We start from the raw sequence: 27105 nt of genomic DNA on the forward strand, positions 1-27105 counted from the left end.
CACTCCTTTAATTCCTGTACTGGAATTATTTCTGCTGTAAAACATAAAAAACAAAACTCATCCCTTGCATCAGTTATATTGCCTTAAGTAACAGTATAACTGCAGGCGTGCCTGGGATGAATAAGTCTTTTCTTAATGTTAACAATTGACATTTTCCTTCTAACAGACACCTGCATTTTGCATACCAAAACCTCTTGATTTCCCTCTAATATATTTTTAGTTTTTCCCTGCTACCAGCCATTTTTACCTGTTTTCTATTTTATTTTCTTCATAAAGAGCAGTGCTAAAATTAAGTGAGTAGCTATAATGCTGTAGCAAAGTTCGTATTATATTTAGTAAGAAAACTCTTCATAGAATCATAGAATAGTTTGGGTTGGAAAGGACCTTAAGATCATCAAGTTCCAACCCCTCTGCCATGGGCAGGGACACCATGCACTAAACCATATCCCAGACCTTTTTCTTTCCCTTCTCTCTCCTCATCCCCACCCCACACTTCTTTCTAGCTATTGCAGTAGCTATGATTCAAAAAAAAAAAAAAAAGGAAGAAAAAGAAAAAAGCTATTTAGGATTTGTGTTTATACATGGTTAGATGCTCCTCGTGTTGTGTGTTATCATACTCATCTTCAAACAACAAAAAGCCTACCAAGAATTAGCTTTATATTCATACCATGTCTTTGCTAAATAAACTCTCAATTGTAATAAGGAGTCTGATCTCATAAGCATTAGCCCTTTCAATTTGAACAAACTTCGAATTATTATTTGTGTCATCAGGAACACTTGCTCTTTGCTTCTCTATAATTCTCAGACAGCAGCATTTATCAGGAAGGAAAAGCATCAACTAGGCAACTTCATTCATCAGTTCTTATTTTTTTGGGTACCTTACACATTTTGCATCCTTCACCAAGTTAGTCCAAAAAAATCTTGCAAGCTAATGCTATGCATTATTGTTTTCCTCCAGGGCTCCCCATTCCAGCACGGCTTATTAACAGCACATTTAATCATCAATACTGTTAATAAAGCACAAGCATCTTAAAGGTTTAATAGGAGTAAGTACACAGTATTTTAGCGCTGCTTTGAACTTCTAGCCTTTTTAATTTCATTTTCCCTGTACCCTCTTACTTCTTTGGTAATAGCACCTATAGCAGATTTCCAATTTTCAAGCTGAGTAGAGCTGGTTAATTCCTAGAATAGAGACTGCCAGGGCAAGCCTAGTAACTCCTGCTAATGACAAAGCAATTAGAATAAATTGGAAGAGGAACTGAACCTTAATCCAGGACATTCTGAAACAACATTGTAAATAATCTCAGTTTTTCTTGTTAGGATGTTAACCCGGGAGCTTTCCATCCTGGTTCTGACCGGCCCAAGCAAAGACACAAGATTTACTTTCCATTATGTTTACTGTGGTTTTGTCTAGTCATGTATTTGGTGCTCTCAAATGGTTTATTTTGCAAAGCAACCAGGAAAATTATGAATGAAAGTGGTTGGGAAGATAAACTTGGACGTAAATTGTGAGATTTAGGCAGGGAAATGTGAATGAAAACTGTAAATTATTCTGGGAAAGTTTACTAGATTATTAAAATCTGCAGTTTCATAATTGTGAATAAGGATATCTTCAGTTAGCTGCACCTCTTTATTAAGTGAGGAAGTAAATGTAGCCATAAAACAATATAACAAAGAAATGGGGAAGAGGAGAATAAAATGGCAGGAGATAGCAATTACGTAAATTAGCGACTGGAAACATAAAGAAAGGAAATACTTAGGAGGGAGCAAAAGAAACGTCTACCTTGCAGCCTAAGGCATTTTAAAGAATATCAGCCATAAAACAATTCCTAACAACAGTATAGCTTATTTGCTAGCAGAAGATAGTGAAAGCCACTATTGATTCAGGAAAGGAAGAAATACTCAACAGTTCACTTTTGTTTAGAAAGAAGCAGTATAATGTAATCAGGCATCATGGGAATGCAGAAGTACCATCCAACCTTCCCAAGTAACTAAGAAAGATGATTAACAGCAACCATAAAGAATTAAAACACTAAAACCCAGCACGCCTAACTAGCATAAGATAAGAAAGCTGTGTGAGACGCATAGCTTTCTCTTGCTAATAAGTATTTGAGCAATAAGGAATCTTGAGTCTGGAGGAAAACTATCTCAAAGAAAGCCAAAGCAAGATGGCTTGGATAATCCTGGCCCAGCTTGCTTGATAGTAAAGTTCAAATACTGAGAAAGCTTGATATGGGATTCAACTAATAGAGGAGAAAAGGGAATATACTGTATTGTCCCAGTATAAAGTGAGATTTGATTTTTTTGGCATTTTTTTTATTTCAGAAAATACTATATGAATATATTCATTGTGTTATATGATACCCTGCTAAATTTATTGCCCTTTACAGCCATTTATCATCCTCAGTGACATGCTCTGGTGGTCCAAATTAGCTAATGCTATAGCTGGATTTGGCACAGATGTTGATTGTTAGAGCTGGAACCATACAAACTAGAATCAAGTTGTTGACTGCTACTGAGACAGTGCGGTATTTTTATCTGTGTCATTTCTTGAGCCCAAAGCTGGGATAAAATAAGTGTTGTAAAAGACCCTTGCAAGTCTGGAGAACAGAGTGTGTGAGAGGTAGCCTGTGATGGAAGGCATTTGGGCCATGATAGTAAAAATATTGCTACGGGAGCATGCAATATGTTTTTTAACAAGTATATATTCATTTTTATTTGTGGAGATAGGGGAGGCAAAAGATCTTTAACTTTGTATGTGAAAAAGTGAAACCAGCCTCACTTGAACCAATAAGGGTAACTTGATTCTAATCAACCTAGTCATATGCCAGGTGGTTTTGTTAGGCCAGTTTGCATTGATTTGGTGTGAAATAATAGGTAAAGGTAACTGTAACCAGTTTCATATCTGGTCTTTTTATTAATTGTTAGGTGAAGCACAGTTTATGGGCATTAAGAACCCTACAACTGGAAGGCAGTGATTCGGAAATGGATTTCAGCGTCCTAATGGAAATAAAGCTGAACATGAGCTTGCTGTGGGATATGGCAGTTATACAGTGATGACAGGAGCAGGGTTGTGTTCATAAGATTCACTAGTTTAATATCAGAATAACATGAGAAACTCTCTAACAGCTGAGAAACTCATAAAACCTGGAGTGTGCATAGGAAAAGAGCCACACAAATTAGGAAAATACAAAAAAAATTGCCTTCCAATGGGAACCTGAAAGAGCTCCAGCTGTTTAAAAGAAGACTTATTTCAGACTTCAGTAGTACAGGGTCTAGCTGGTACTAAACCAACTATGTATTATTGCTGGAGAAAGCATATGAAAAACCTTGTAACAGGAAGCTGAAGTGGGGTAAATTTACATTAGAAATAAAGACTGAGAAAACTTGCCAGGAGGGGGTAAATTCTTCCTCTCTTGAAACCTTCAAATCAAGATGTGACACTTCTGTATGCTGTAGTCAAATACTAACGATTGGATTCAGTAGAGAAGCAGTAAAGTGATACACCATCAGTCTTACACAGAAGGTGACACTGAATAATTCAGGCATCCCCAAGGACCTATGAGTATCTGTTCCTCTTCCTAAACTTTTGAAAAATATTGCTGTACACTGGTGAACTTGAGTCAGCTTTGGTGCTGATATAGCAGTTATTCTGTCAATCTGTTATACTGGAAGTAAAGTTAGACTTAGTCAATTCTTTAGCTTAATTGAATAACCTGTGAGACATCTTTGTTCAAGCAGCTCCATGGGATAAGGATATTGATTCCAAAAAGTGTAAGTTTTAGAGATTGCAAAACCAAGGGTGCTAGGTGCTCATAAGGACCTTGCCATGTGATGACGACAAAGTATATTTCTCTTGGTACTGGATTTTATGTTTGGTTGGTTGTTTTTTTTTTTTAACAAACTTCTATCTTCCCTGAAGTAATTTCTCTGCTTTTGCTTAGCTTTCTGCCAGAGAATAGCACACACTCTAAAGTCTCTCCCATATATCTGCATCTTCTATTGTTTTCCTGTCTATAAATTATCTAGTGTGACTTGCAAAACCAACAATAAATTGCAGAGTTAAATAGACAGTGAAGGCAGTGTATCATTTGGATCTGATTATGTCCTGACATCAAAAGTTCCTTTTATTAAATTGATTCACCTAGCTTTAATGAAATCCCAAAGTAGTAAATGGTTGGTCAGTAGGATTATGCAAGGTTTAAATAGATTTCTGTCCCTCGGAAAAGCTGTGGAACTGTACTAATACTACTGCAGTTGCATGACAAGCTGGATAGATACTGAACTACCTGAAGGATCTTCCTGATTTCTCTTTCCCATAATGGTCACTTTGATAGGACACTATGGGATAGCACTTGAAGGTATTGTTACATCTAGCTCTTAACCTCAGCATTGCATGCCCTTCTGCAGGACCTTTCAAGTATGTCAGTAACTAAGAGCACCAGAGGGATGTTTCATGTGTGACTCCATGAGCATAATAATTTCTTCAGAAAGTGAAGTTAGTAATGAAATAGGAAGATTGAATAACTACTGAAGAGCCCATGGCATACTGGTACATGTGACATCTTCCTTCAAAGGGCAGACTTGAGCACACAGAATGCATGTGGCTTCTGTGCCGCAGCTAAGCCTGCCCTGCCCAACTGTAGTTTACAAACACCTACAGAGAGATCTTCATATCTGTAAGCAACATAAAAACACAGCAGCCAGTGACATGGCCACTGGCTGAGCTCAATCTTGAACCAGAACTATCATCTGCTTCACTCTCCTATACCAAAGCCAGCTGAAGCAGTACATGAATAGGTTAACCTTTAGAGAACAGGTTAGAAAGGGGTTGATTCTTGGTATATGCTGGACAAGTGTGAGCAGTAGCTGGTCTTGGCTGGTGAATATCCAACTGTTTCCAGGGTTTACCTGCAGCAACCTTAATTACATGCTGTAGCAGCCATCGTTGAATTTCTTGTAGCATAGTTAAGATTGTTGTATTCAGCTGGAGAAAACTTGTACCTCAACCAACAGCTATATGTGATCAATAACTACATAGTAGATAACTGACTGCTTTCACCTCTTTCTCTATTTGCCAGGATCAAAGAAGGGGAACATTTTATGCAGAAAATCTCAGTTCTCCTGCAACAGTCTCATAAAAGATGAACTCTGCTTTTTTATTAATTGGTGTATAGTAAGTACAAAGTGTTTACTCAAGATATCTTGCTACAGAGTTTGGAATTTGCACTGTGTTTACTAAGACCACACACTCGGTGGGTTTTACAGCAGTAGGATTAGAGAATCCAGTGAGTATAGATACTGTTGTGATACCCAATGCTTTAACACTGAAGTCTTAACTAGAGAACTTCCAAAGCTGAGTGAGTCCCTGCAGCCTGAGGTGAAGAGCCAAGCTTTTCAGCAGAAAGCTGTAACTGATCCAGATCTTACGTGGCTTGGATCCAGGGGAGAGTGCGTAATAGGCACTGATTACTTGGTTACATTCAGTTTATTTTGTTCTGATCTGGAAGGACGCTGTTAAGTGTTTCAAAATTGTCTGGGAAAGAAAAGTCAAAGGAAAAAAAGAAAATCTATATTATGTTGTGAGAAAAGGTTTTAACTAATTAAAAAATATTTTAAACACTTTGCAATAGAAAATGCCAATGCAATCAAATCCAAAATAGATATTTCAAAGTGAAAAGATGAAATGTTCCATTCTGAAACACATTTAGGTAGTTCTGCCAACACAGTTTTGAAAAGATCTATTACAACTGTCTCTTTTTTTCTTTTCCAGTGGAAAATAATCCCATATCAAGATTTTCTTCTGACTAAAACTTATAGCTAAGCTGTTATATTGCTCCAAGTAAATGTTAACAGTGCTTGCTCAATATTTTATTATCAGCTCTTTCAGAACACTGAGTTGTCTGGGAATAAAGAAAACCCCCAACAAACCCAAACGTTTCCTATGAAATATGCATATGTCACAGTCATCAAGCTGGCAATAGTAACACAAGCATATATTTGGAAAGATGGCCATTTTTTGTTTCAGAAGTATTCTTCATAACAAAGAAGATTATAAAGTGATTCCAGACTAGAGTTTTAAACGTGGAGAGAGGTTTAAAGCTTGCTTTGTAATAAACCCAGATCGTGCATATGTGTAGCCTCACTTGATAATGTTAATGTCCAGTGATTTACAGATCATAATAAAAAAAAAAAAAAGGAGAATCATTGTTTGACTAGCAGCTGCTCAGGAGAATATTCATTAGTTTAGATCATGACTCAACAATGTGGTTCAGCAAACATAGTTCAGCAGTTGGAAGCGCACTGTAAATGGTTTAACTTTTTTTCTGGGTTGTTTTTTTTTCATCTTGGCAAATATATCCATAGGAAAAAAAATACTGGGCAATTGCATAGAGACGTTGAATGTGTGCCACTGGTGAATAATAGCATATATAGTGGACACTGATTGCAAAAGAAATTTTAATCGGTGCTCAGCTATCAAATTATACTCTGGCAAAAGCTCAAGTGGTTAGTATCTTATATTTTGTGGTCAAATGATGTCAGCCTCTGAGGACCATCTGGGTCTACAGGATGGAGAATTAAGGGCTTGCTATCAAAAATACCCTGTCCCTGTAAATAGTCAAGTCACTGGAATGTTAGCAAAATCACTGAAGTAGGTCTGAGCTTTTCCAGCTACAGCTAGGGTAAGAGGTGGCTACTATTGCAAACAGATCATAAGTGCTTTTAAAACTGCATTTAATCCCTTGGAGTACATCTAGAAATGGAGAGAAAAACAGAGAAAGCACTTCTTACATCAGCTATATATTTGACAGCTAAATGAACAAGCAGACCCATTTGGACTGCCTAGTGTTTCTGGACAGCTTGCAAGTCTGTACTCTCTGGAATACGTTCTTGAGCTGACTAAGAAATCACTGCATTCTGGAAATGACATCTCCATGTGAAAGAAGTTATTGTAGCTACCTGGAAAATGCACAGAAAGGACCTTCCTGGCAGTTGTTTTCCTTTGTGAATCCAAGATCCCATAGAAAGAAAAGCCGTAAGGAAACCTAATTAATAGTGGTGTCCAGTACAAATGGGTTTTCATTCTATTCAGTTCTTTTCTACTCCAAAGACACCTCCCCCCCAAATGATTTCTACTACCATGGCATGGGGCTGTGCAATGTGCATGCCTTGCAGATGTGTTTGAAATTCCCTGAGTAATAAAGTAGATGCTACCCCACTACCACCGTTTTCCCCCATCATACTTACATACCACAATCATCTTTAGAATGAGGTTTCGGGCAACATGCCATTGTGTCTTGACACTGACGAAACAGAAAGAGTAGAGCATTCCAGTGTGAATGTTTACTGCATATTGAAGATGTCCCAGATGAAATGATTTAACTATCTACCTTCATAATCCCTTCATCAAAGTCAATAGGAAAAGGGTGATGTTGGTTTCCTGTGGAACCCCTCATGATGGGTACATGGGCACATGCCTAATTTGTCTAATGTCTGCCTCCAGGCCTGCCCCTGCTGATGATGTGTTCCTGTGCACACAATACATTCTGCCACTGCCTCCAGGGTTATCGTCCATCTCCTCTTACATCTCTGCACATTTTACATACTGCCATGTAATCTTGACAGCTTTATTTTGGTACAGCAAGTGGTCTTGTGTGCTTTTAATTCTTCTTATTTATTTATAGACAATAACTCTGCATCTACAAAGGGATTGCCAAGTCTTGGTAGCATAAAAGAGTGAACAAAGTGAAAATTTGGGGAAAAAGTATGTCAACAATTTGAGGCAACTGAATCAATATTAACATCAAATTTGATAACTGTTACCAATTCGTAACTGTTATTTGATAACTGCTATCAAATCCAGTGCAGGCTGAAAGGAATCACAAAAATAAAAATTTTGTACAGAGTTATAAAGTCAGTTAATTGTGGTTTTCTTAATAATATGTGATGAGAAGAAATGTTGTATGACTCAAGCGAAACTAAGCTGTCATCCCATGATCCCAGCCATTCAGAAGCATTACTGAACTTCAGCAAGCTCCACTTGTTAGGGACCAGGCTAACATCCAGCAGATGCTAGTCTGCTAACATCTTCAGTGGTGGACTGAACCTTGTAAATTATCTTCTTTCTACCATAAGAGTAGCTTTATTGGGACTGATAAAAAAGCAGGACCCGCTGAAATCAGCTTTGGAATTCAAAAGTGAAGTTACTTTTTTCTTTCTTAAGTAACATGGAGAAACCACTTTCTTTTCATCTCATAGTGTCTCAGGATCTATGGGAAAACCTGCATGGGCTGAAAAGCAGGGCACCTGTTTAGGTACCCCAGTGAAAGATCAAGACAAATTTCAACTGAGTTCCAAAAGGCTTTGTAAGTGCCAACTTCACATGTCTCTGCAGTATTTCTTGCTTTGTCTCATATACAGCCATAGGAGGCAACAGATAATTTCAAGCTAACACCCCCTCGGTGACAACAAATATAGTCAAAAGGAGAAAAGTCCCTCTTCATGGAGCGGAGGTTGGTGTTGAAGAGTTCCAGATGTGCTCCAGGTTATAGGTTGAGGTACTGAATGTAAATCATGCCTTTCTTTCCTGTCTCTGTGGGTTTGGCTGGAGATGCAAATGTCCTTGCTATTTCACACTTCAGATTATTTAGCAATGCTTCTCACACTGAGAGAAGTTTAAATCAGCAATTTAAGAACCTAAAAGAAGAAAGGCTAACAGCTATGTTGTCCTTAATTAGCAAGCCACAATTACTGTGTATAACTAAATCAGAGCCTGGAGTGTGAATTTTGCAGCAGTTGTAGAGTGATGATTAATCCCTAAATGAAGGTTCCTCCTGTGTTCTTTAAACTCCAGGATCGTTCTCCCTGTTAACAGAGGAAAGGAGTTTGCTAAATTATGTTTGATGAATCTTACTGGCAAATATGCTGGCTGGTAAAGACAAAAGCTGTTGTGTTATTAATGCATCAAAATTAATGATGCCAGTATAACTGGTTGTCTTTGGCACAAGTACAGAGCTTGAGGGACCAGACATGGCGCTGCCCTATTTGTTACCATGGTAGGCAATTATGAAAGTAGTACAGATCTGGACTTGCATAACTTGAAAACAGTTCTGAGCAGATTGTGAATTTCCAGGTTGAGAGTAAAAGAAATATTCCTCTCTCAAAAGCTATCATTCAGGACCCAGAAGGAATCTGCCCCACTTACAGAGGAAAACAAGTACAGTTTCAAGAGCTATGATCAATGTTGTACTGACTGCTGGGTTTTCACAAACCACTCAGGAAAATTCAATTGATTTGCACTTAATCTGGTGCAAGGCAGTAAGAAAAATCTAGGTGTGGCACCAGTTTGATATTTTTAGCTTGAACTTCTCTGGCCGTATCGTTCATAGCTGGGAATAAATATGCAAGGAAAATGGTGAGTGGCTTCTGTGAGACTGCAATAACCATTCAATCTGGGTAAGACGGTATATCTACTTGCTGCTTTAGATAGCTGCTTTACTTGACATTGGAGCTTGGTCGAACTATAGAGTTAGCTTAGGAAATGTGATTGCTTATAAGTATTGCTTCAAACTTCTGCAGGGTAAATGAATAACATCTGTGATATGGAGATGGATAGCTTTTCTACTTCCTGACAATGAAAAGCACCTATTTTGACAATCCTGCAGATGCAAGGCTGCAGAAGCTTCATCAGGAAATGGCAGGCAACAGTGAGCATCTTTGATGAATAAGAATATCAGGAAAATACTGAGTAAGGTTTTGTGTCTCCTGGCTGCAAAGAAAGTTCTTTGAAATTACCTGCAGACTTGAATGCAGTCCAGTAGTCGAAGCACATTTAAACAGTGTGCTAAGCAGTGTGCTCTTTGCATGTGCCAGACGTAAGCAAGCCGTGATTTACGCGTGCAAATGCCTCTGTGCATACGTGCATCTTAGCTCAGCTGGAATTTAACATGAGTGCTCTTGAAAACTTGAATTCTGAGTTATGCTTCCTACATTGTTTGTTCTTTCATATTAGAACAGGCTCTGCTTCTGAAAGATGCAGAGTGGAACTTTACAAGAAGCTGTGGAGATAAAAGTTTTCGCGCAGTAACAAATGGAGGTGAGTTCCAGTGAGTCATCTGCTAAGTTTTGAGGGCAGATGGCTGATGAGAAATTCCAAACCGTTCTTTTACTACCACAAAAATCTCTCTAATCTCTGCCCATAACTATAGGGTTGTTCAAAACCAAAATCTATAGAGATGAGGACGGTTTGCTTTCTCAGAACTTAGCTTCCAAATACAGCTGCTAAGACCAGTTTGTAAACTTCTAACCTGTGTCCAATTATAGCAGTTACGCACCTACCCTCTCTGTGCAGAAACTGAGTGCTGAAAAGTACAAGCACACATACATTTGTGTGGAGGTGAAGACTCTCCAGTGGGGTGATGTTGAAGCTTCTTTAAGGATTCTGACAAGATCCTCTCCAGGTCCAGGGCAAGCAAAACTGGACAGTAAAAATGGACTTGAATTCTGCAGCGACTCACGGCACTTGGTGCACTTCTGTATATTTGAGCTTAGTGATAGATGCTGCTTCAAGCCACAGGGAAGATTTGTGGGTGCATAAAGCATTAGACAGCTCTTGGTGCCTGTGATGCCTTGCCATCACGGTGTTTCACCCCATAAATTCTATTCCAGTTGTGTATCATCAGTTCTAACTGCCTCTCTTCATTCTTTTGTGGTTTCACATGGTACAGCTCTAACAGGACAGAATTATTCTCATTTGTATTTGTATCCGAATGCAACTTCTGAATTACACCAGTTATTCTGCTTATCCCCTTCTTGACTTGACCACATTATCTCAGAAAGTAGTTATGGTCATCTATAGCTTTAAAACTTGCTTATAGTTTCACATTAAAACTATCAGCTATAGCTTGCTGATAGTTTCACATGAGAAAGTGAAACTATCAGCAAGAGATCATTTTCTGCATAACTCCGAGGGTAACACCTTGAAGCCATGATGACCTATGAGTCCAGAGCAAAATGCTCCTGCTATGAGTCTTGTGCTCTCTTGCACTCTTGCTGTTCTAAGAGCCTGCTCTAAGCCAATTCAGCTCATTAAGCCAAGCCAAATTAGGGGGAAAAAAAAGTCCATTTTCTGCAGCTTTCATAAGCTGATTGTTTTGAGAAAGGTTTGGCAAAAGCCAGGACAAGGGCAAGGTGGGATGTGTCTCTGGGAGCAGGAGATAAGAAGGGAGCAATGGGTCATAGGCTGAAGAGGAGCAGAGCCTCCCTCTTTTGGGAGCAACAGGCTATTAGATCATCCTGATATCTAATGTTTCTAGTTGTTAGTCATTGCCTTAGACTGGCGGTGTCATGACAGAACCTTTGTTGCTATTGTTGTTACCCTTATGACACAGAGGAAACATGACTTGTTTCACATAATTTCCTTCATGTAAACAGTGAGTAGGAATTTCATGTGTCTGTGTGTTCAGGGCACAGACAATGACTTCTCAATAGCTTTTGCTGCTTGATGAGAGTGCTGGGAAATAAGGGTGGTGATGACTCTGGAAACGGCTACAAACAGCAAGATATAATCCTCACGTGAACTATACACTGAAAGACATGTAGGAAAGGCACCACTTATCTCAGTATACGTTGTCCTCTTAAGGTCACTTAGGTAAGGTCAGTACAGCAACATCTGATGGTATACTTGTGCCAAAGAGGCATAAGCAATCCAATTAAGCCACATAAGCTGTTAAGGATGCAGTAGAAGCTGTATTTCCACTGAAAGTTTTGCCACTATAACATCACCAGCAACATCTTCACTGTATGGTACATGAAATACAGGCTGAGATTGCATGCTGTGGCACCCTTTCACAAACCCCAAGATGCTGCCTCACTCTGGGCCGCATGTCAATGGTTTCCCAGAGAGGCAGGCTAAGTGTGGGTCTGGATCCAAAAACTCTAGCAGTTCATACGTGGCCTACACCAATCTCTTATTTCAAGACCCTAACTTTTCATGGTCTTACGTATGGTTATACACATTTTTAAAGTCCTAAATTGGTCTCAGAAAACACACAAGAGCATACCAAGCAGGAACTGCAAGCACAGTATATAGAATTTCACATTAGAGTAAAGTAGCTGTGCATGAACTCACCTAGCACTTTGTGTATTTGCACAGTGTAATCTTTGGTTACCTGATTTGTGTACAGGTGCTCAAATTGTGTGTGTGGAATGTCGGCAGTTGATTTACTGAGAACATTAAAAAATAGGTTACTATGTCTATGCAAGCTCACTACAAAGAATGCTCCCAAGCTTGCCTATACATGTTAACTCTTTTCTTTCTGTACCCTCTAACACTGTACACAATAGCCCATCTTCTAAATCAGTAAATCAGTGGCAACATCTTTGGAGCATCAATTTCATTTACCTGTCCTCAAGGAGATCATTCACCATTTGCAGGAGCCTTTTGTGACCCTTAGATGAAAGACACTTCATCTGTGTAAAATATTATTATTATTGTTTTTGGTCTAGTGTTTTCAGTGGGTTATTTTGGAACCCGATGTCCTGCCAAAAGTAACACCCTGAGAATCTTTCAACAACTGTTCCTGGGTGTTCTGTAGATTACTGCTGTTTTCTCATGCACTGTCCCTGGGAATTGCATTCTCAGATTAGAAAAAAATGTCAGTTCTCTTCCCTCTGTGAAAAGAGCTGCTGTTCAGGCTCTATATTAAAAGATTAGGCTTGTACTTTCTTCTGGTGACTTATAATTCAGGTTGTGTTTTGTTTTCTCATTAACCCCTTTGCAAAACAGGTTCAAAATGTTAAATAAGATTGATGTGAATGATCTTGTAGCATTATGCAAACACTTTGCATAGCTGAGAATGGCCAGTTAAAGGAAGACTGGTGGAAAATTGGACCCAGACATTCAGTCAGCAACTTTCCACCCTGCAGAGACAAAGAACCTTTAAGAAGCTAACTTTATAATGAGGAGCTATAGTACAGCATGGCAGAAATTAAAGGGAGGCCCAAATCCCCTTAGTGACAATTGTGTTTTTCAGAGATCTCCTGAGTAGATGTAGCTTTGAGAGACCTCTGGGAAGGGGTGTAGCAAATGAGGCCTTCTTACGAGACTGTGCTGGAGAAGCAAATGCCTCTGGGCCAGAATAGGAATGGGAAAAGATTAAAGTGGAATTTCTCTGACAACTGAATGCCCAAATTCTGCAAATATAGTCTTCTTCTGAAGCACATTCACATTCAACCACTGAACATAGAAGTTTCTGGGGTGGGAAACAAAATTTTGCAGGAAATGAATTTTCTTCTGATTCCTTTGTCACTGTATTTGGTGTTTATCCTGTTTCTCACTTCAAAATGGCCTAGGGACAAAAGAAGTGGGGACCACTGATGCAGAACAAATGCCCTGGATTTCAAGTGGGGTTCAATCAGTATGTATTTTGTATCAGAGCTGGATTCTTGCAAGGGGGTAGCCAAAAAGCTGCATTCAAGTGAACTCCTAGGTGTTTGAGGAGGGATAGGAGAGTTAGGAAGAAGGAGTTAAAAAAACCTGGACCATGTGGAGCAGTCTAGGCTCTGGATGCCAGTGTTTGTAGTGTCAGGGTGGTTGTGACGGTCATTAATTGGCCTGGGCTCAGAGAAATAGCTCATATTATCTTCACTGCATGGTTTCAGTTGTGCAGTGAAACATTTACACATACCTAGCAGAAGGTGATGGAGGAGTTTACCCCTACAGTCTATTCTCGTTTGATCACACTCTTCCTTTCCTGGTTTCTGCCTCCCCCAGCAGAGCTCACTGTAATTGGAGCGGCTCCTCTTTGTCAATAAGTTGTGCAGTGACTGCAAACTGTGAAGGGGTTTTGTAGTGCCTTTTTGTGCACTCTTTACAATCTATTTTTTCTGGCAAAAACCCACACCAAACCAGACAAAACCAAATGTCAGTCTGCTCCTTTTTTCTTACTCAGTTTCTCATATCCTATTTGGACACCTTGATGCTGTTGCTGATATGACCAAGAAAGATGAGCAAAAGAAACATGTTTCCACCAATTAGGATGATTATCATGACCAGTGACTCTAAATCTATATTTATCCCTACCTAAAATAAATATTTACCTAAGATAAATATTTAGTGAGATTATTGCAATTGTTCTCTTCAGTTCTTGACCCTGGCACCAAATAGTCTTGTTTTTGTTGGGCCTTTTGAAGAGGTTTTACCTTGTAACCTCCCTTGTGAAGAAACAGTGCCTCAAAGGACACCTCTTGCAATCTTCCATCTTGAAGGCCTTCACTCAGATACACCTATTACATTTGAACGTAACTGCAAAGTCCTTCCTTCCCTGCCCTCCCTTCCTTGATTTCATACATCCTCCTAACACCTCAGCTCCTGCAGCATTTGAGTACAGAATGTGAATTTCCCTCTGCTCACAGGTATCAACATGTTAGCATTGATTGTGTACGTAATACAGGTGCCTTGGGCAAAAGGCAGACTGAATGCTGCTTGGTAACAGATACAGTATTCCCACAGTTTTGTGCCTGCAGAATCTTATCTATAGCAAAACCAAGAGGAGTCACAAAGTCCTACAATGCACCAGGAGGAGAAGAGGGCCTTCAAAGGTCTGTATAGATCTTTCCATACAAAGATTGCGATCGGTAAATCACAGCCTTCTCTCAGCCTGTGCGTTTTGCTGGTTCTAAGACAAACTTCCCACAACTGTTGCTCTCCTTTCTGCTGAATCAGCCTTACAGTTACACCCACTCAGAAGATGATAGCAAATTACGAAGTACTTTGTCATGAGCAGGGTACAACTGTATCATGTATGGAAATAGCCGATAGAGCCAGAGGAGTTACTCTGCTAGATTCCTCACTGTCCCTTATTTCTCCAAGGGGTCAAGAATGGAGGCAGTGTCTCTGATTAAAGGATAGCCACTGGGAACAGTATCTTTTCAGACTGCTCCAGACAGATCTGCAACACTATGTACCCACAGTGTACTTCATAAACAGATTTATCAAGTCCATAGACATATGTGGTTAATTGTACACGGCTCATTGTAAAGCCCTGTGCTCTAGCTCTTGTGTAACTCCTTTGAGGTTTATTTGGCTGAACTTTAATTTTCGTAAGTCATTTGATAACATATAAAATAAAAAAAAAATAAAAAATGGGAGGAATTTAAAAATGATGTTAGGCACACCAATAACAGACAGACTGGGCTCCTAGCTGAGCAACAGCTCATCAGAGAGGAAAAAACAGGGAGGGGAACAAAGGAAGAAAAAAATGGCTTTTGGATCAGAATAAAGAGGATTGTGTTGTTATCACTCGCAGCCACAGAGTGATGCATCTTTTACTTTTTTAGCTATTCTTTGCTGCTGGCAGCTATGGGGACACCTTTCCCTGCAGCTGGCCAAGCATCTGAGTCAGTTGCTCCCACAGGAGAGATAATGTCCCTGTTTGTACATTGTGCGAGTGAGGCAAGAGGAAGCTCTTTAAAACGACCCTGTCCCACCCTGGCTGTAAACACCTGAGCTCACCACCACGCTGGCAGTCATCCGAGGCGTGATCCCATGCTCCCTCCTGGGGATCCACAAGAGAACTATTTTGCCATGGCCCAGAAGGGTGAACACTGTAAGACTGACCCGGTTCAGTAATTCAGGGTGATGCCTGGAGGCTTGTGGCTGAAGGTAGCTCAGAGGGGGTTGGAAATGAATCAGAGGGTTACTCAGCTCGACTTTAACATTGCTAACCAAAAGCTAATCTAATTAGTAGCCACCAAGACCTGTTGCCATCTGCTTTTGAGTTGCCTGTCTGAGCCTGGTCTAGAGTTCAAACCTCTGTGTAAAGATACAGATCTACACCGTGCCTGCAATGCTATCCACATCAGAGATGGCTTTACTTATCTCTTTTTTTTTTTCATGGTCTCAGCAGAATAATTGAGCATTAGATCAGCTCAGAGATGAAACACACCTCTTGCTATACTTAGTAGCTCGGGCTAGGACGAAGATGGGAGCTCCATCTCTGATTTCTGGTGACAGAGACCTCCAGGACTCAGTTCTCTGTATCCCTTCCCCTCATTTGCTTACTAGCATTCATAATGTGTCATTTTGTGGTCTCACTGGAGCTCTCTTCTGGGGCTGCACTCTATTATTTCCTCTCCTTCATGATTTGCTTCCCCTTCTTAAGTAGGTGTGTTTTGGCGTGTTTGTTTCGGGATTTTTCTTTTTATTTTTATATTTTTTTCCCTCACTTTTGCTTCTGCTTTTGTTTTTTCTTTGATGCTGAAGATATTGCCTCATCTGAGCGTGTGTTAGCTTTTTTATTTTGGTAGGCCCATATCTCTTTCCCCCAAGTTCTGTGTAGCTATACTGGGATACACGTAGTTTTCTCCTCAAAACCCATTGCACCCTGGCTCCTCATCTGAGAAGGACAGAAGAGGGGCTTTTACTGTGTGGGTTGACTTTGCCCATCCCTCTCTGGATCTGAATAGGCCAGCATTATTTCACAAGTGCTAAATCCACTCACAATGGTTTTAAATGGTTGAGCTGCTGAGCCAGCTGAACAGCAAACACCAGAGGGGAAACCACATTTTGTAAGAGCTTCAGATTCCTTCAGACTGTACGTGTAGCCATTAAGAGCAAAGTAAAAACCCTTTGACACAACTCCCTTTGGCAACTTTTTCACAGCCCCATGCCAGAAATGGGGACTGCTTAAGGAACTGGTCTAGAATCAGCTCCCAAGAATCTAGCACATGGAGATGAAGATGGAGTACAAATCTGTTTCTGCTGAAAGAAAACAGCAGCATATTATATTTTCTTGTAGCATATTAATCCTTTGCTAAATGTCTCTTTAAGAATTGATTGCAAGTCAAGGTACCACATGGGCAAAAGGTGGGAAAAAACCAACAGATGCATATATTATTCAGGAATATTTTCTATTGCATTTGTGTTTGTGTCTGTTACTCTTTCCATCTAAGTTATGAAGAACCCAGATTGTACATCTCATGGTCTTCTGATCGTCCCAGAATAACTAGATTTCCAGCTAACATGACCAGCCAAGAAACATCCAAGAATGAAAATGATTACCCCATTGCTATAAAATGAATGAAAGCCTGTCTAAAGGAGCTGCTACTTCTGTCTCTGTCTGGACGTCTGAAGGCAGGGGACTTCTTTTTTCCTTAGATGACATAATTGCATAGTGCTTAAGCAAGCTCTTTCACAATGATCTGGATCCTCAGTAATGGAGGTTTCCTAGCCCAGACAGTCTTGATAGAGCGATTACTTTGGGCAATTGCATTAGGGCAGCAATAATAATTGATGGTGATAACAAGGATGAACCTCCCCCCTTCAGTGATTCAGCTCCAGTCAGCAAAAAAATGTTTGGCCACAGCCTGAAATCATACAGGGGCATGTAGGAACATTTCTTCCTGAATCAGCTAAAAAAAAAGGTGCAATCTTGAAGTAGAATGGTTGGACCAAGGACTTGTGCGGTCATCCTGAGTCAGAGTTTATGTTTAATGTAATTTAGTTTGTTTCACTTTGGCTTTGGGGTTTGCTTCCTACACCAACACGGTTGAACACACTCTAGCTCTGACCGAGAAAGAGGTACAAACACAGCTGTGTGCCTGAACTTTTGAAAGTGTGTCAAAATTTGTTTCCAGTTGATGCTGAAGTTACATTCAGCAGGGAAAGAATTATGTTTGGTCTCTTACCATGTCAGCTTCAGTTAATGTTCTTCTTTATGTCATGTGAAGAAACAGAGTGGTCTCTGATGGCTAAATAAAACAATCTTTAACAATTTCTTCAAAAAATGGAGGTTAAGAGTTTAGCCAGTGGGACATAGAGATGAAACCCCAGAACACATTGCTGCTCCATGTCAATCTACCCACCCTTACAGAGATGCTCAGTCTTCCTGCTTCTGTCACTTTCTACTTGTGTAACCTTGGGTACATCAGTGGCCATTTAACTGTCTTTGTCGTGACTTAGTATCTGTAAAATAAGCAGGTAAACACCTCTTGCTCATTGTGGGTATTGTGAAACTAAATTTATTGGTATTTATAAAATGCCTGGGGAACTAGGTACAGCAGCACTTCCTTCTCGCTCAAGTCCAATGAGAGCACAGAGTATCACTTTGTTGTTATTTTCTGCAGAAACATTCCTTCATTAAAACATAGGTTACAGAAGAACCTAGGTTCTTATTGAACATAGGGTTGGTTGACCTTTGCCTCTTGTTAGATTGGTGGGAGCAGTTATTTTTCTCATATAACTAAGGTCTGCGGCGAATTCGGGGTTAATCCTCAAAAATATTATTTAGAGCTGTGTGTGTGCAAAGAGAAAAGTCCTGCAAATATTCATAAATATTTGCAAATATTAAAAACCTAAAGAAAAAAAAGGGAAGGCCCGAACAATCCAGAGCCCAGTAAGTACATCACCTCATTTTCTTGTTCTCATTTCTCTAAACCTGCTAATAGGTTTCCCCCAGAATTTCCAGCACTCACTGAACCTTGACCTAAGCAGCTTCATGAGAAATTTTTTCCCCAAGGGTTATTTTGGCTAGAAAGGTCTAAGATCCTGAGTATAATGGTTTTCACAGCTGTAATTATAGAGTCACACATCTGATTCATGTAATTTGACAAGGAATTATAACTTGCCCAGTTCAAAGGAGTGTGTCAAGGTGTATGGTAACTGGTGATGTGAATCTTGCAGCATCTGCACATGGGCTCTTCCATCATTCTGGTGTCCAATTCAAATGTTTCTGTTATGTGTTTACATACCTGGGGCAGTTTAGATTACAGTAGTGGAGCTCATTTCTTGTATTGCCTTTTCTCAGAGAGGGTGTTATAAACATTTGACTCATAAGCCAGGGATGGGAAAATGACAGTGAAAATGCCCATGCACCCTTTTGTACTTGGAGAAGCTCACGCTTCTGTGTATGGTTAATGTATGCATGCAGTATTGCCCATTTTTGGTTCTCAGAGGAGAAACATAACAAATGAATGCATATTTTTCAAGCAGGGCTGAGAAGTGGTGACTTGGGCTGGAGGCTTCAATTTTTAGTGGCTAAATGAGGAGAGGTGCTGTACCTGTTTTCAGCTATGGGTACCTGTTTTTCAGGTATGTGTTTTCAGCTCTCAGGCGTGGGCTGGAATGAAGCTGAGGGAGGTAACTTTTTGACAAAAGATGCAAAAGTCCATTTAGATGTGGTTTAACAGGTACTTCATGGTCCAGAGGACTCTCACAAAGATGTTTCAGTGGGAGGTTTTACTGCTGGCCAAGAACCGTGTACTGCCACCACCATAACCAGATTTATGACTGCTCACTAAATAAAACCCAGTCCTTATGCACTCAAATCTTCAAGGTGCAAGTGTGGGTGAGATGTATCTATCTCAATGTGTGAAACAGGTACATGGTGGTACCCCTAAAGGTTGAGAAGGACATGGTGGAACAGGGGGAAAGGTGTTCTGCTGGTGTCCTCCGTCACACAGGAGGGTTGTACTGGGATAGTTTGGTATGGCTGCTGGCTAACCTTGTCCTCCAAACTGGGTGTAGCTGCACTGACTTGCTGCTACTCTTGGTGGGGCATGGGGCCTCTACAATGCAAAGGCCTGAGTGTGTGTCCTTGGCTCCCAGTGCTGCATAGGCACCATCTTTCTACCCTACGTCCTGTGCATTTCTCATCCCTACATGGAGACCCCATGCCTCCTGGGCCTGGGGTCAGTGTCCTTTGGCAGTACATCCTCCTTTCTCTAATTTGTAGTGCTGAGAGGTAACTTTTTAGGTATACCAACAGAAATTACTGTTTAATGGCACATGTTATTGCCTTTTTTTTTTTTTTTTTAGGGTCGTAAAATGGTTTTGCTTGGAAAGGACCTTAAGATCATCTAGTTCCAACCCCCCTGCCATGGGCAGGGACACCTTCCACTAGACCATGTCACCCAAGAATCCACCAACCTGGCCTTGAACACTGCCAGGGATGGAGCATTTTCTGCTGCAGGATTATCTTAATCCTACCCTAATCCTAAACACTTTGGAAGAATCCTATTTAACAGCAGTTCCTAAAACCTGTAGTCCAGTGCCTCAAGATGAAAAATATTATCCCAATGTTTGGGAAGGGAAAGCTGAACATTCACCCTAAGTGGGAAGGCTGGCCATGTCTAGGGAGAGCAGGCAGGAGCAATGTATAGGAGAGGGGAGAAATGCCACATCTGACTATAGAACAAGGGACCAATTGTACCGGCTGTAAGAAAAAGTCTACTCAGCATTTTGTGATCACACTTATCTCTCTGTCTTCCAATGTGAGCGTTAATGGTTTCTGGAACCAGCACAGGTAATGCTACACAAACTTGCATGTCCCTGCAGCCGGGAGAGAAGAACATAGGATCGTTCTTGCTCTGAAGTGTGGTACCCTATTTTACACCTGTCTTTTGACAAACCAGGGCATGGTGAATCTCTGCCTAAAGTCTAGCTAGCCCTGCAAATGGCTTCACTCTTAAGGAGCAGTCTGAAATCTTGCAGTCTGAGTGATGCCCACCACTGACAGCAATCATGTTTGGGCCTTCGCTGCCTCTACATGCCCTCACGGCCACACAGTCCTAGTAGTTGGCAGTTGTCTGATCCTCCTGGGAAGCACTGCAGGACAGCAAACCAGAATGCTAACCCTGCCAAAAAGTGGTTAGTTTTCCCTGAGTTCAGCTCCAAGAGCCAGCTTTACCAGCTATGAATAGTGCAGGTGGTGGAGCGCACTCCTGGGATTTGGAAATGAAATCCTGTTTGAGGGGCTATAGAAATTGTGTTAGTTTAGTTAAAAGCATGGTGAGAGAAGTTCCTCGGAGTCCTGATGGTTGAGTTGCACACACCATATGGGGATGTCATAGGGATGGCTCTTTCTGAAGCACTGAGATTTTCTTTCTGAAGTGCTCTTCCTCTCTCTCAATGCAGACTATCATTATCCAGGGACAAATTACAGAACCCAAATAATGCTACTGAAGCCCCCTGGGGCAGGGACATTGCTCAACTGGTGGTATTAAAATGCTACCATTCTAGGAAATCACAGAAGGAGAGTAAAGGTCCTAGAGAAGGAACTAGAAAGCACAAGCTGGCTGTTGCTGCAGAATCAGGAAAATACGTGCCCAAGCCATGAACTTCTAGGTACATCACAGCCTCAAGACATACATGAAAGCCACAAAACCCCCACAAAACTAGAAGTTTAACCCAGCTGTGAACACACTCCCTGCATCCCCTCATCAGACCTAGACTGAAAGTGGGATGTGGGAGATGGGATTTTCAGTGCTAAGTGGGACTTTCCATTTGTTTCATGGGCATTTTGTAGAAGTCCACACTGTCATGGCTACAGCTAACTTGGTTTATCTGCCTGTCTAAAACTACTTGCTGTAGACCTTGTCAAAAACTGAGCACTGGAAGTAAACTATGCAATTATTTAAAATCGTTTTTCCTTTCAAGTTGCTTGTAAACCTGTCTTTAATTTCTGCAGATGTATTTTGCATTCAAAGTATTCACCGAACAGCTTCTGCCAACAAATTATCCGTGTAGGGTCTGTTTTCCAGAATCATTATTTGATCTGTTTACTTTTTTTTACTTCTGATGTATGAATGATTCCCTAAATGGTGAGGTATGATTTCTGCTTCTTGTCCCAGAGGATTGTAAGTTTTTTTATCCAAGGAGTAAGAAACTATAAAAAGAAAGACGCAACATACAATACATAGCCTCTCCTGCAATGTGAATATGGATGACATCTATCGAACACACATTACTTAAACATTCATTTATACAGAACATAACACTTATACATGAATAAGAAAATGAAAAATACAAACTTAATAAAACTCTGGAGCCATTAAGTATCAGCCCCGATCTTTGCTCCATTCTGCTATATTCATCTGGGGCTCTGACAGGTTTAGCCGTGGCACTAATGTGTGAGTGTTACTGATTTCAGCTGTCCACAGACTCTCTCCTGGTTACTGCGGCTGTGGTGGGAGTGGTGGAATGGATGTTGTCTCAGCCACCCCTATTCAAACCCTGGTACATTAGCTTAAATCACCAATGAAACAGGGCTGTGTTAAGATGCCAGATCATGAACTGTAGCAGCTGAGATACACAGCAAAACAGATTTAATGGGTCTTTTGCTGCTGAAAAGAATGGTCCTGTATAGCTCTCTCCTCCTCTTTATGGAAGGATTGGAGGTGAGAGTCAAGGGGAGTAACAGCATAAAGAAGTACAGATAAATCAGCCAGAGTGTGTCTACCAAAGCCACACTTGTAATTTATAAACCTTTGTTTCTGACATAAAAATAAATTGGTAACAGGATCTTGTTGGGTTGTTTTATTTGTTTCTATCTCAAATATGTTTTTCTGATCCCAGGTACTCTGTCATATCTCATCAGGTTACTGATCTGCCTTCCTGGCTTCTCATCAATGCAGGTACTTAACAGGGGAAAGTGAAAGTTTGGAAACCACAGATAGGGATGTCTGGAAATAAAAATGTATAATTCAAACTAATTCATGATAAGTTTTATCCTTTGATGGGTAAATTAATATTTTTTATTAAAATATTTTAATTCAGATTTTATTTTTTGTCTTAGCCCTTTGCCGCTGGTACAAATCTGGTGAGGCTGCTCTACAGCCTTGTGGCTTTTTTTCCCATTTCAGTACCATTTCCTTTTAGCATGTCTCTGCACAGTTTGAGGTTTTGTTGGTCTTCCTAGAAGTCAGAACTGGAAAACTGACTCCTTTGAAATACACAGAACAAGAGAACTTTTGTGAGGGAGAAAGTGGATTAACAGGAGATACTTCTTGCTGTTAAAAAGCAGTCCTAGGTCTCACTGATGGACAGTTGGTGTATAATTTCTCCAGTGCAAGATACCACTTGCAGTCTGGTCAGCAATTGTGCCATTGCCTGTAGGGAACTGAAAACCATATTTATTTTTATCCTGCTATTGGCTTATGGGATTTGAAAGTACCTTTTCTAGCTTGCATAACGTAAATATTATTACTGGACCTCCCAATCTCTTCTCAATGCTTTCTCTAATATTTGACCTTCTAACCTGCTCCAGGAGATGGCAAATTCCACAAGCTGATGACATGCTGGATGAGGGAGTGTCTCCTGTTATTGAGACTTTCAATTCTGCTGAGTGAGCCCCTGTTCTCCTGCTTTAGGATAGGTAAAAAAATTGGGGACTGATCAGTTCTCCTTAGAGCTTTCTTAAATCTTCATTGCCTCTTCCAGCTCCCACTTATGCTAGTTTTCATTCTGTCGATACCTGTCTGCCATAGCCATGTGAATGTTGTACAAGAAATACCAGCAGTCCTGTGCAACTGCTTCAGGCACAGGAATAAATAAATAAACAGGAGTAAATAAATAAATAGGAATAAATAAAAGTTCTTATTTCTGTATTGTATCATAGTTAACTTTCATGACTGTTTCTGCTGCTCCATCTAGGAGCTCTTTCAGGAGGACTGAGTCATGCATTACCACCCCAGAATGTGCAGTGCACATTCCCACAAGGTCTTCATAAACCCACAGCTGGGAACATTCAAGGAGACACCTGCTCTGTGCTCAGTGCTCAGAGCAGGGACTCAAAAGAGGCTTTTAAAGGTACTTTCAACTGAGAGGCTTCTTTTTTTTTCTCTATCACTGATCAATCCTCTCTCACCTCACACTTGTCAAGTCACTTCATTGCTAGGGCCCTCTGCTTGTCTTAGCTATATGGTGTGAATCCTGATTTAGGATCTGGCTGAATATACCAATTTGTTGCAAATGGGTGATTTAGTTCCCTTAAGGAATCCCCATCAAAGCTATTAACGAAAGTTGTTTTAATACGATGTTGTTAAAGTGTGACAACAAAGTTAGACTGCAAGGTTCATTCTATTACAGAACGGCACAATCATTTGAACAATGATTCAAAACTATCAAGGGACAAATCAAAGTTACCAAGACAAAATCAAAGTTGCAAAGGCACAAATCAAAGTTACTATACTACAAGGTTATGCACTATACCAGTCGCTTACCAAAGGTCTGTTGTTGGTAAAAGGTCTCTCTCCCTCAAGGAGCAACCTTGCAGGGCATCCCAGCTCAAGGGGAGATCATGGCCGTGCAGCCATGCTACTTAGCCAAGACAGCTCAAAGAAGGCTTCCCCAGGTTATCATATTCATGGAATAAAGTGGTTGGCTTGTAGTCAAATTACATGCAATGGGAAAGGTATGCATGAGATTCCTTCTATCCACAACTTTCTTTGTTCCTTGATAAATGAGTCTTGGAAAATATACCTGCTATTCATGTGTTAATCACATGATCGGTGTTCCAAGCTCATATGCATCGATGCTCACTGTGTCACTCTGCTCCTTTGTGGGTTTTCAGAGAAAAGATTGAAACTAGAGGAATTCTTGTCCCATTTACAGCTTAAGCCTTTACCTCCTCGAGACCATGAACTGAACTATCGCTAGTTTGGTTAAGGGCTTGAGTGCATCTGTCACACTAAGTGGTCATATGTAATGCTCTTTCTCTCCCCGACAGCACTGTGTATTTTTTGGTCATAAACATGCAGGAATCTGTGTGCATTCATGTATATTTTGTACTGTCTGGTGGCTTCATGAAATCCCTGTCAGGTGTCACAAAGAAAATCTCAGTAGCATTACTTTTGTTGTGGCGACCTGTGTAGAGGTGGATGGAAACACTCCACACCTTTCTGCTCTAGAAACAGATAGGAATATTCGTTTCAAGTATGAAACTTGAAGAAACCTTGACCTTCTGGGCTTACCTATTTGAGTATTGTAAAGGCTCAAGTTGTGGTGAAAGAGGAAAATCTAACCCCAAGATTTTTCAGAAGTTTATGAGCATTTGAATGGGTGAAGTTGATTTCTTCACCTATGAAAAATAGGCTTCAAATCCATGATAGACCTGAAACTTTCCATTGGGTATAATGATTTAATATACAAGGAGTTATTTCGACTTTTTATTTAGCCTCATTTTCTTGTCCTCTTTGCCCTTTGCCCCCAGTTCCTGGCTTAATGATGTCTATATTTCCCCCCCTTTCCTACCTAGTTCTAGGAAAGCCTAACCCCTCTTTTTCTCAGTCCTAAAAGGAGTACATTTTCACCAACTGTCAGAGCTACCTGTGTATCTTCCTCCGTTATCATATCTCTTATCTGAGCGTAACTATTCCACGTCTTCCAAAACTGCTCTGCATCTCAGTGGAGATACATTTGCAGGACCAGGGATTCTTGGTCTTTTTAATTAAGGATAACTGCCCTGATTATTTCCAAGGACACAGATCTTTCAATTTTATCTTCTTTGACACTGGCCAAAGAAATATTGTGACCCCAGACAGACTTCTCTACTTTCAAGTTCAAGGACCATTACAGACACAACAATCATCTGCAGAATTTGGACCCTGCTGCCAACCTACGTAGGAAGCTGTGCCCTGGGCGATGCTTCGTAATCTTCCCTTCTCCAGAGTTGTCTGAAGTGCAAATCTGGACTTGAACTTCTGAAGTTTGACAGGTGTTTGTGATCTGGGCTTCTGATTCCATTTCATCTCTAATAGTTTCTTTTTCTAAACACTTGGGTAGTTGCCCTTTCCTAGAACACATGCTGAGCGCAAGAAACAGCCTTCTTAAAAAACACAAACACTCAAAAGAGGAACACAGAGAATTGAAAGAGCTTCACCAAAAAGTTTTGTTTCTCTACAAATCCTGCATAGGAAACCCTGGCCTCTGTGCTCCCTCAACATTTGCTGTATTTGTTTCTTTTCCTCCTCTCCAGATGGGAAGCACTTTCTGCCAAACAGAGGAAGGCTTTGAGGGATGAGGAACGACTCAGATTTTTGCAGCTTGGAAAGTATGTGCTGCCTCCTTCTGAGAGCTGAAGGCTAACCTCTGCCCTGCTGCCCCTCCTTCCCCAAAAAGCAGCTCTTCCCCTCTTCTTACCCTCACTTTTCTGGAAAAAGGCTCATAACAGCTCCTGGCAGAACAGGGCAGAGATTCTGATTTTCTTCAAAGGAGAACAGAGGAAAAAAGCAGCATTGAGTTTTCAAGGGGAATTGTCTGCCAAAGCTAAGGAGAGAATTATAGTAGCAGTGGGTATCTCCCCTGAACCAGGGGATCTTCCCTCCCGCTTCTCCCTCCCCTGGGTATATCCCCAAGATGGACTCACTTGCAGATTGATGCTCTCCCGTTCCAAGGCCATCCTTTTGCCCTCAGTTCCTTTCCTCTGCAGCCGGCTCGCGGAGAGGGACACTCTGCACTCCCAGAGACTCTTTTCGCTGGACCGAGACGCGCAGCTGCTGGAACAGACCTGCTATTCATGTGCCGGCGGCCGGCCAGTCGCCTTGGCATCAGCTGGGGGGGCGAGAGAGGGGGTGGCACACCAATTCTTCATTGTCCAGGCAGTCCCTGGAACAAGTGTCCTTAGACTTTCCGTGACACTTGTGTTCATTACATGTCTGTGCTACCTCTCTGAGTCCAGCTGAGCCTCATGAGGTCACTTGGGCTGGGACGCGGTGATGCAGCCAGTGTACCAAGAGGTTCCTGGCATGGGCTGTACAGCCGATCTCGATCTCTCCCCTCTGTCACCAATGCACAGCAGAGCGTATGGATGAAAAACTAGCTGTTGAAGAGATTAGGTCCAGAAAGTTGCACCTGCTAGTTGCTGCTGCAAAGATACTGTTACATCTCAGATAAAATTTGCTTTTTAGTCTCTTTATAGTCCCTTCTCATTTCTCCCCCCAGCCAAAATGCCTTTCCTTTTCCCTCCCCAACACTTTACTTTTTAGAGGAATTTGATATGTCTGGTCTTAGTTGAAATGAAATCTTGCTTTTTACTTAAGCGAAAAACAACTACAAATGAAGCTGGAATGGAAATGTGTGCAGCCAGAACCAGGTCACAGTGTAGAAAAATATGTTGTTGCTATTAGGTGGAATCCTCAGGCAGAAACATCAGTGTAATTCTCTAGATTTTAAAGAAACTCTGCTACTCTGTGCTACCTGAAGGTCAGGTAGGAATGTTCGGCTTTTGAAGGACAATTTCTGTAGTTACAGTAGCACAGAAAACTGATGCTCAGTAATATATTCTGTTTAAACAGTTTAGCCAAATGCATGTTCTAGTACTCCAGCCT

The 27105-nt window shown here is 40.8% G+C and overlaps 1 protein-coding gene across 1 annotated transcript in view; it reads right to left on the reverse strand.

The window, feature by feature from the left end:
• The window catches only part of NINJ2 (ninjurin 2), a 48764-nt gene extending 22459 nt beyond the window's left edge, over positions 1-26305 (reverse strand). Inside the window, exon 1 of the mRNA XM_062616590.1 lies at positions 26145-26305. Coding sequence (XP_062472574.1) covers positions 26145-26177 — 33 coding nt within the window. The 5' untranslated portion in view covers positions 26178-26305. The remainder of the gene's footprint in view (positions 1-26144) is intronic.
• Positions 26306-27105: the final 800 nt, after the last annotated feature.

The sequence above is a fragment of the Pezoporus occidentalis genome, unplaced genomic scaffold, assembly GCF_034315485.1.
Source record: "Pezoporus occidentalis ecotype Australia unplaced genomic scaffold, CSIRO_AGI_Poc_V1 ctg19, whole genome shotgun sequence".
Lineage (NCBI taxonomy): Eukaryota > Metazoa > Chordata > Aves > Psittaciformes > Psittacidae > Pezoporus > Pezoporus occidentalis.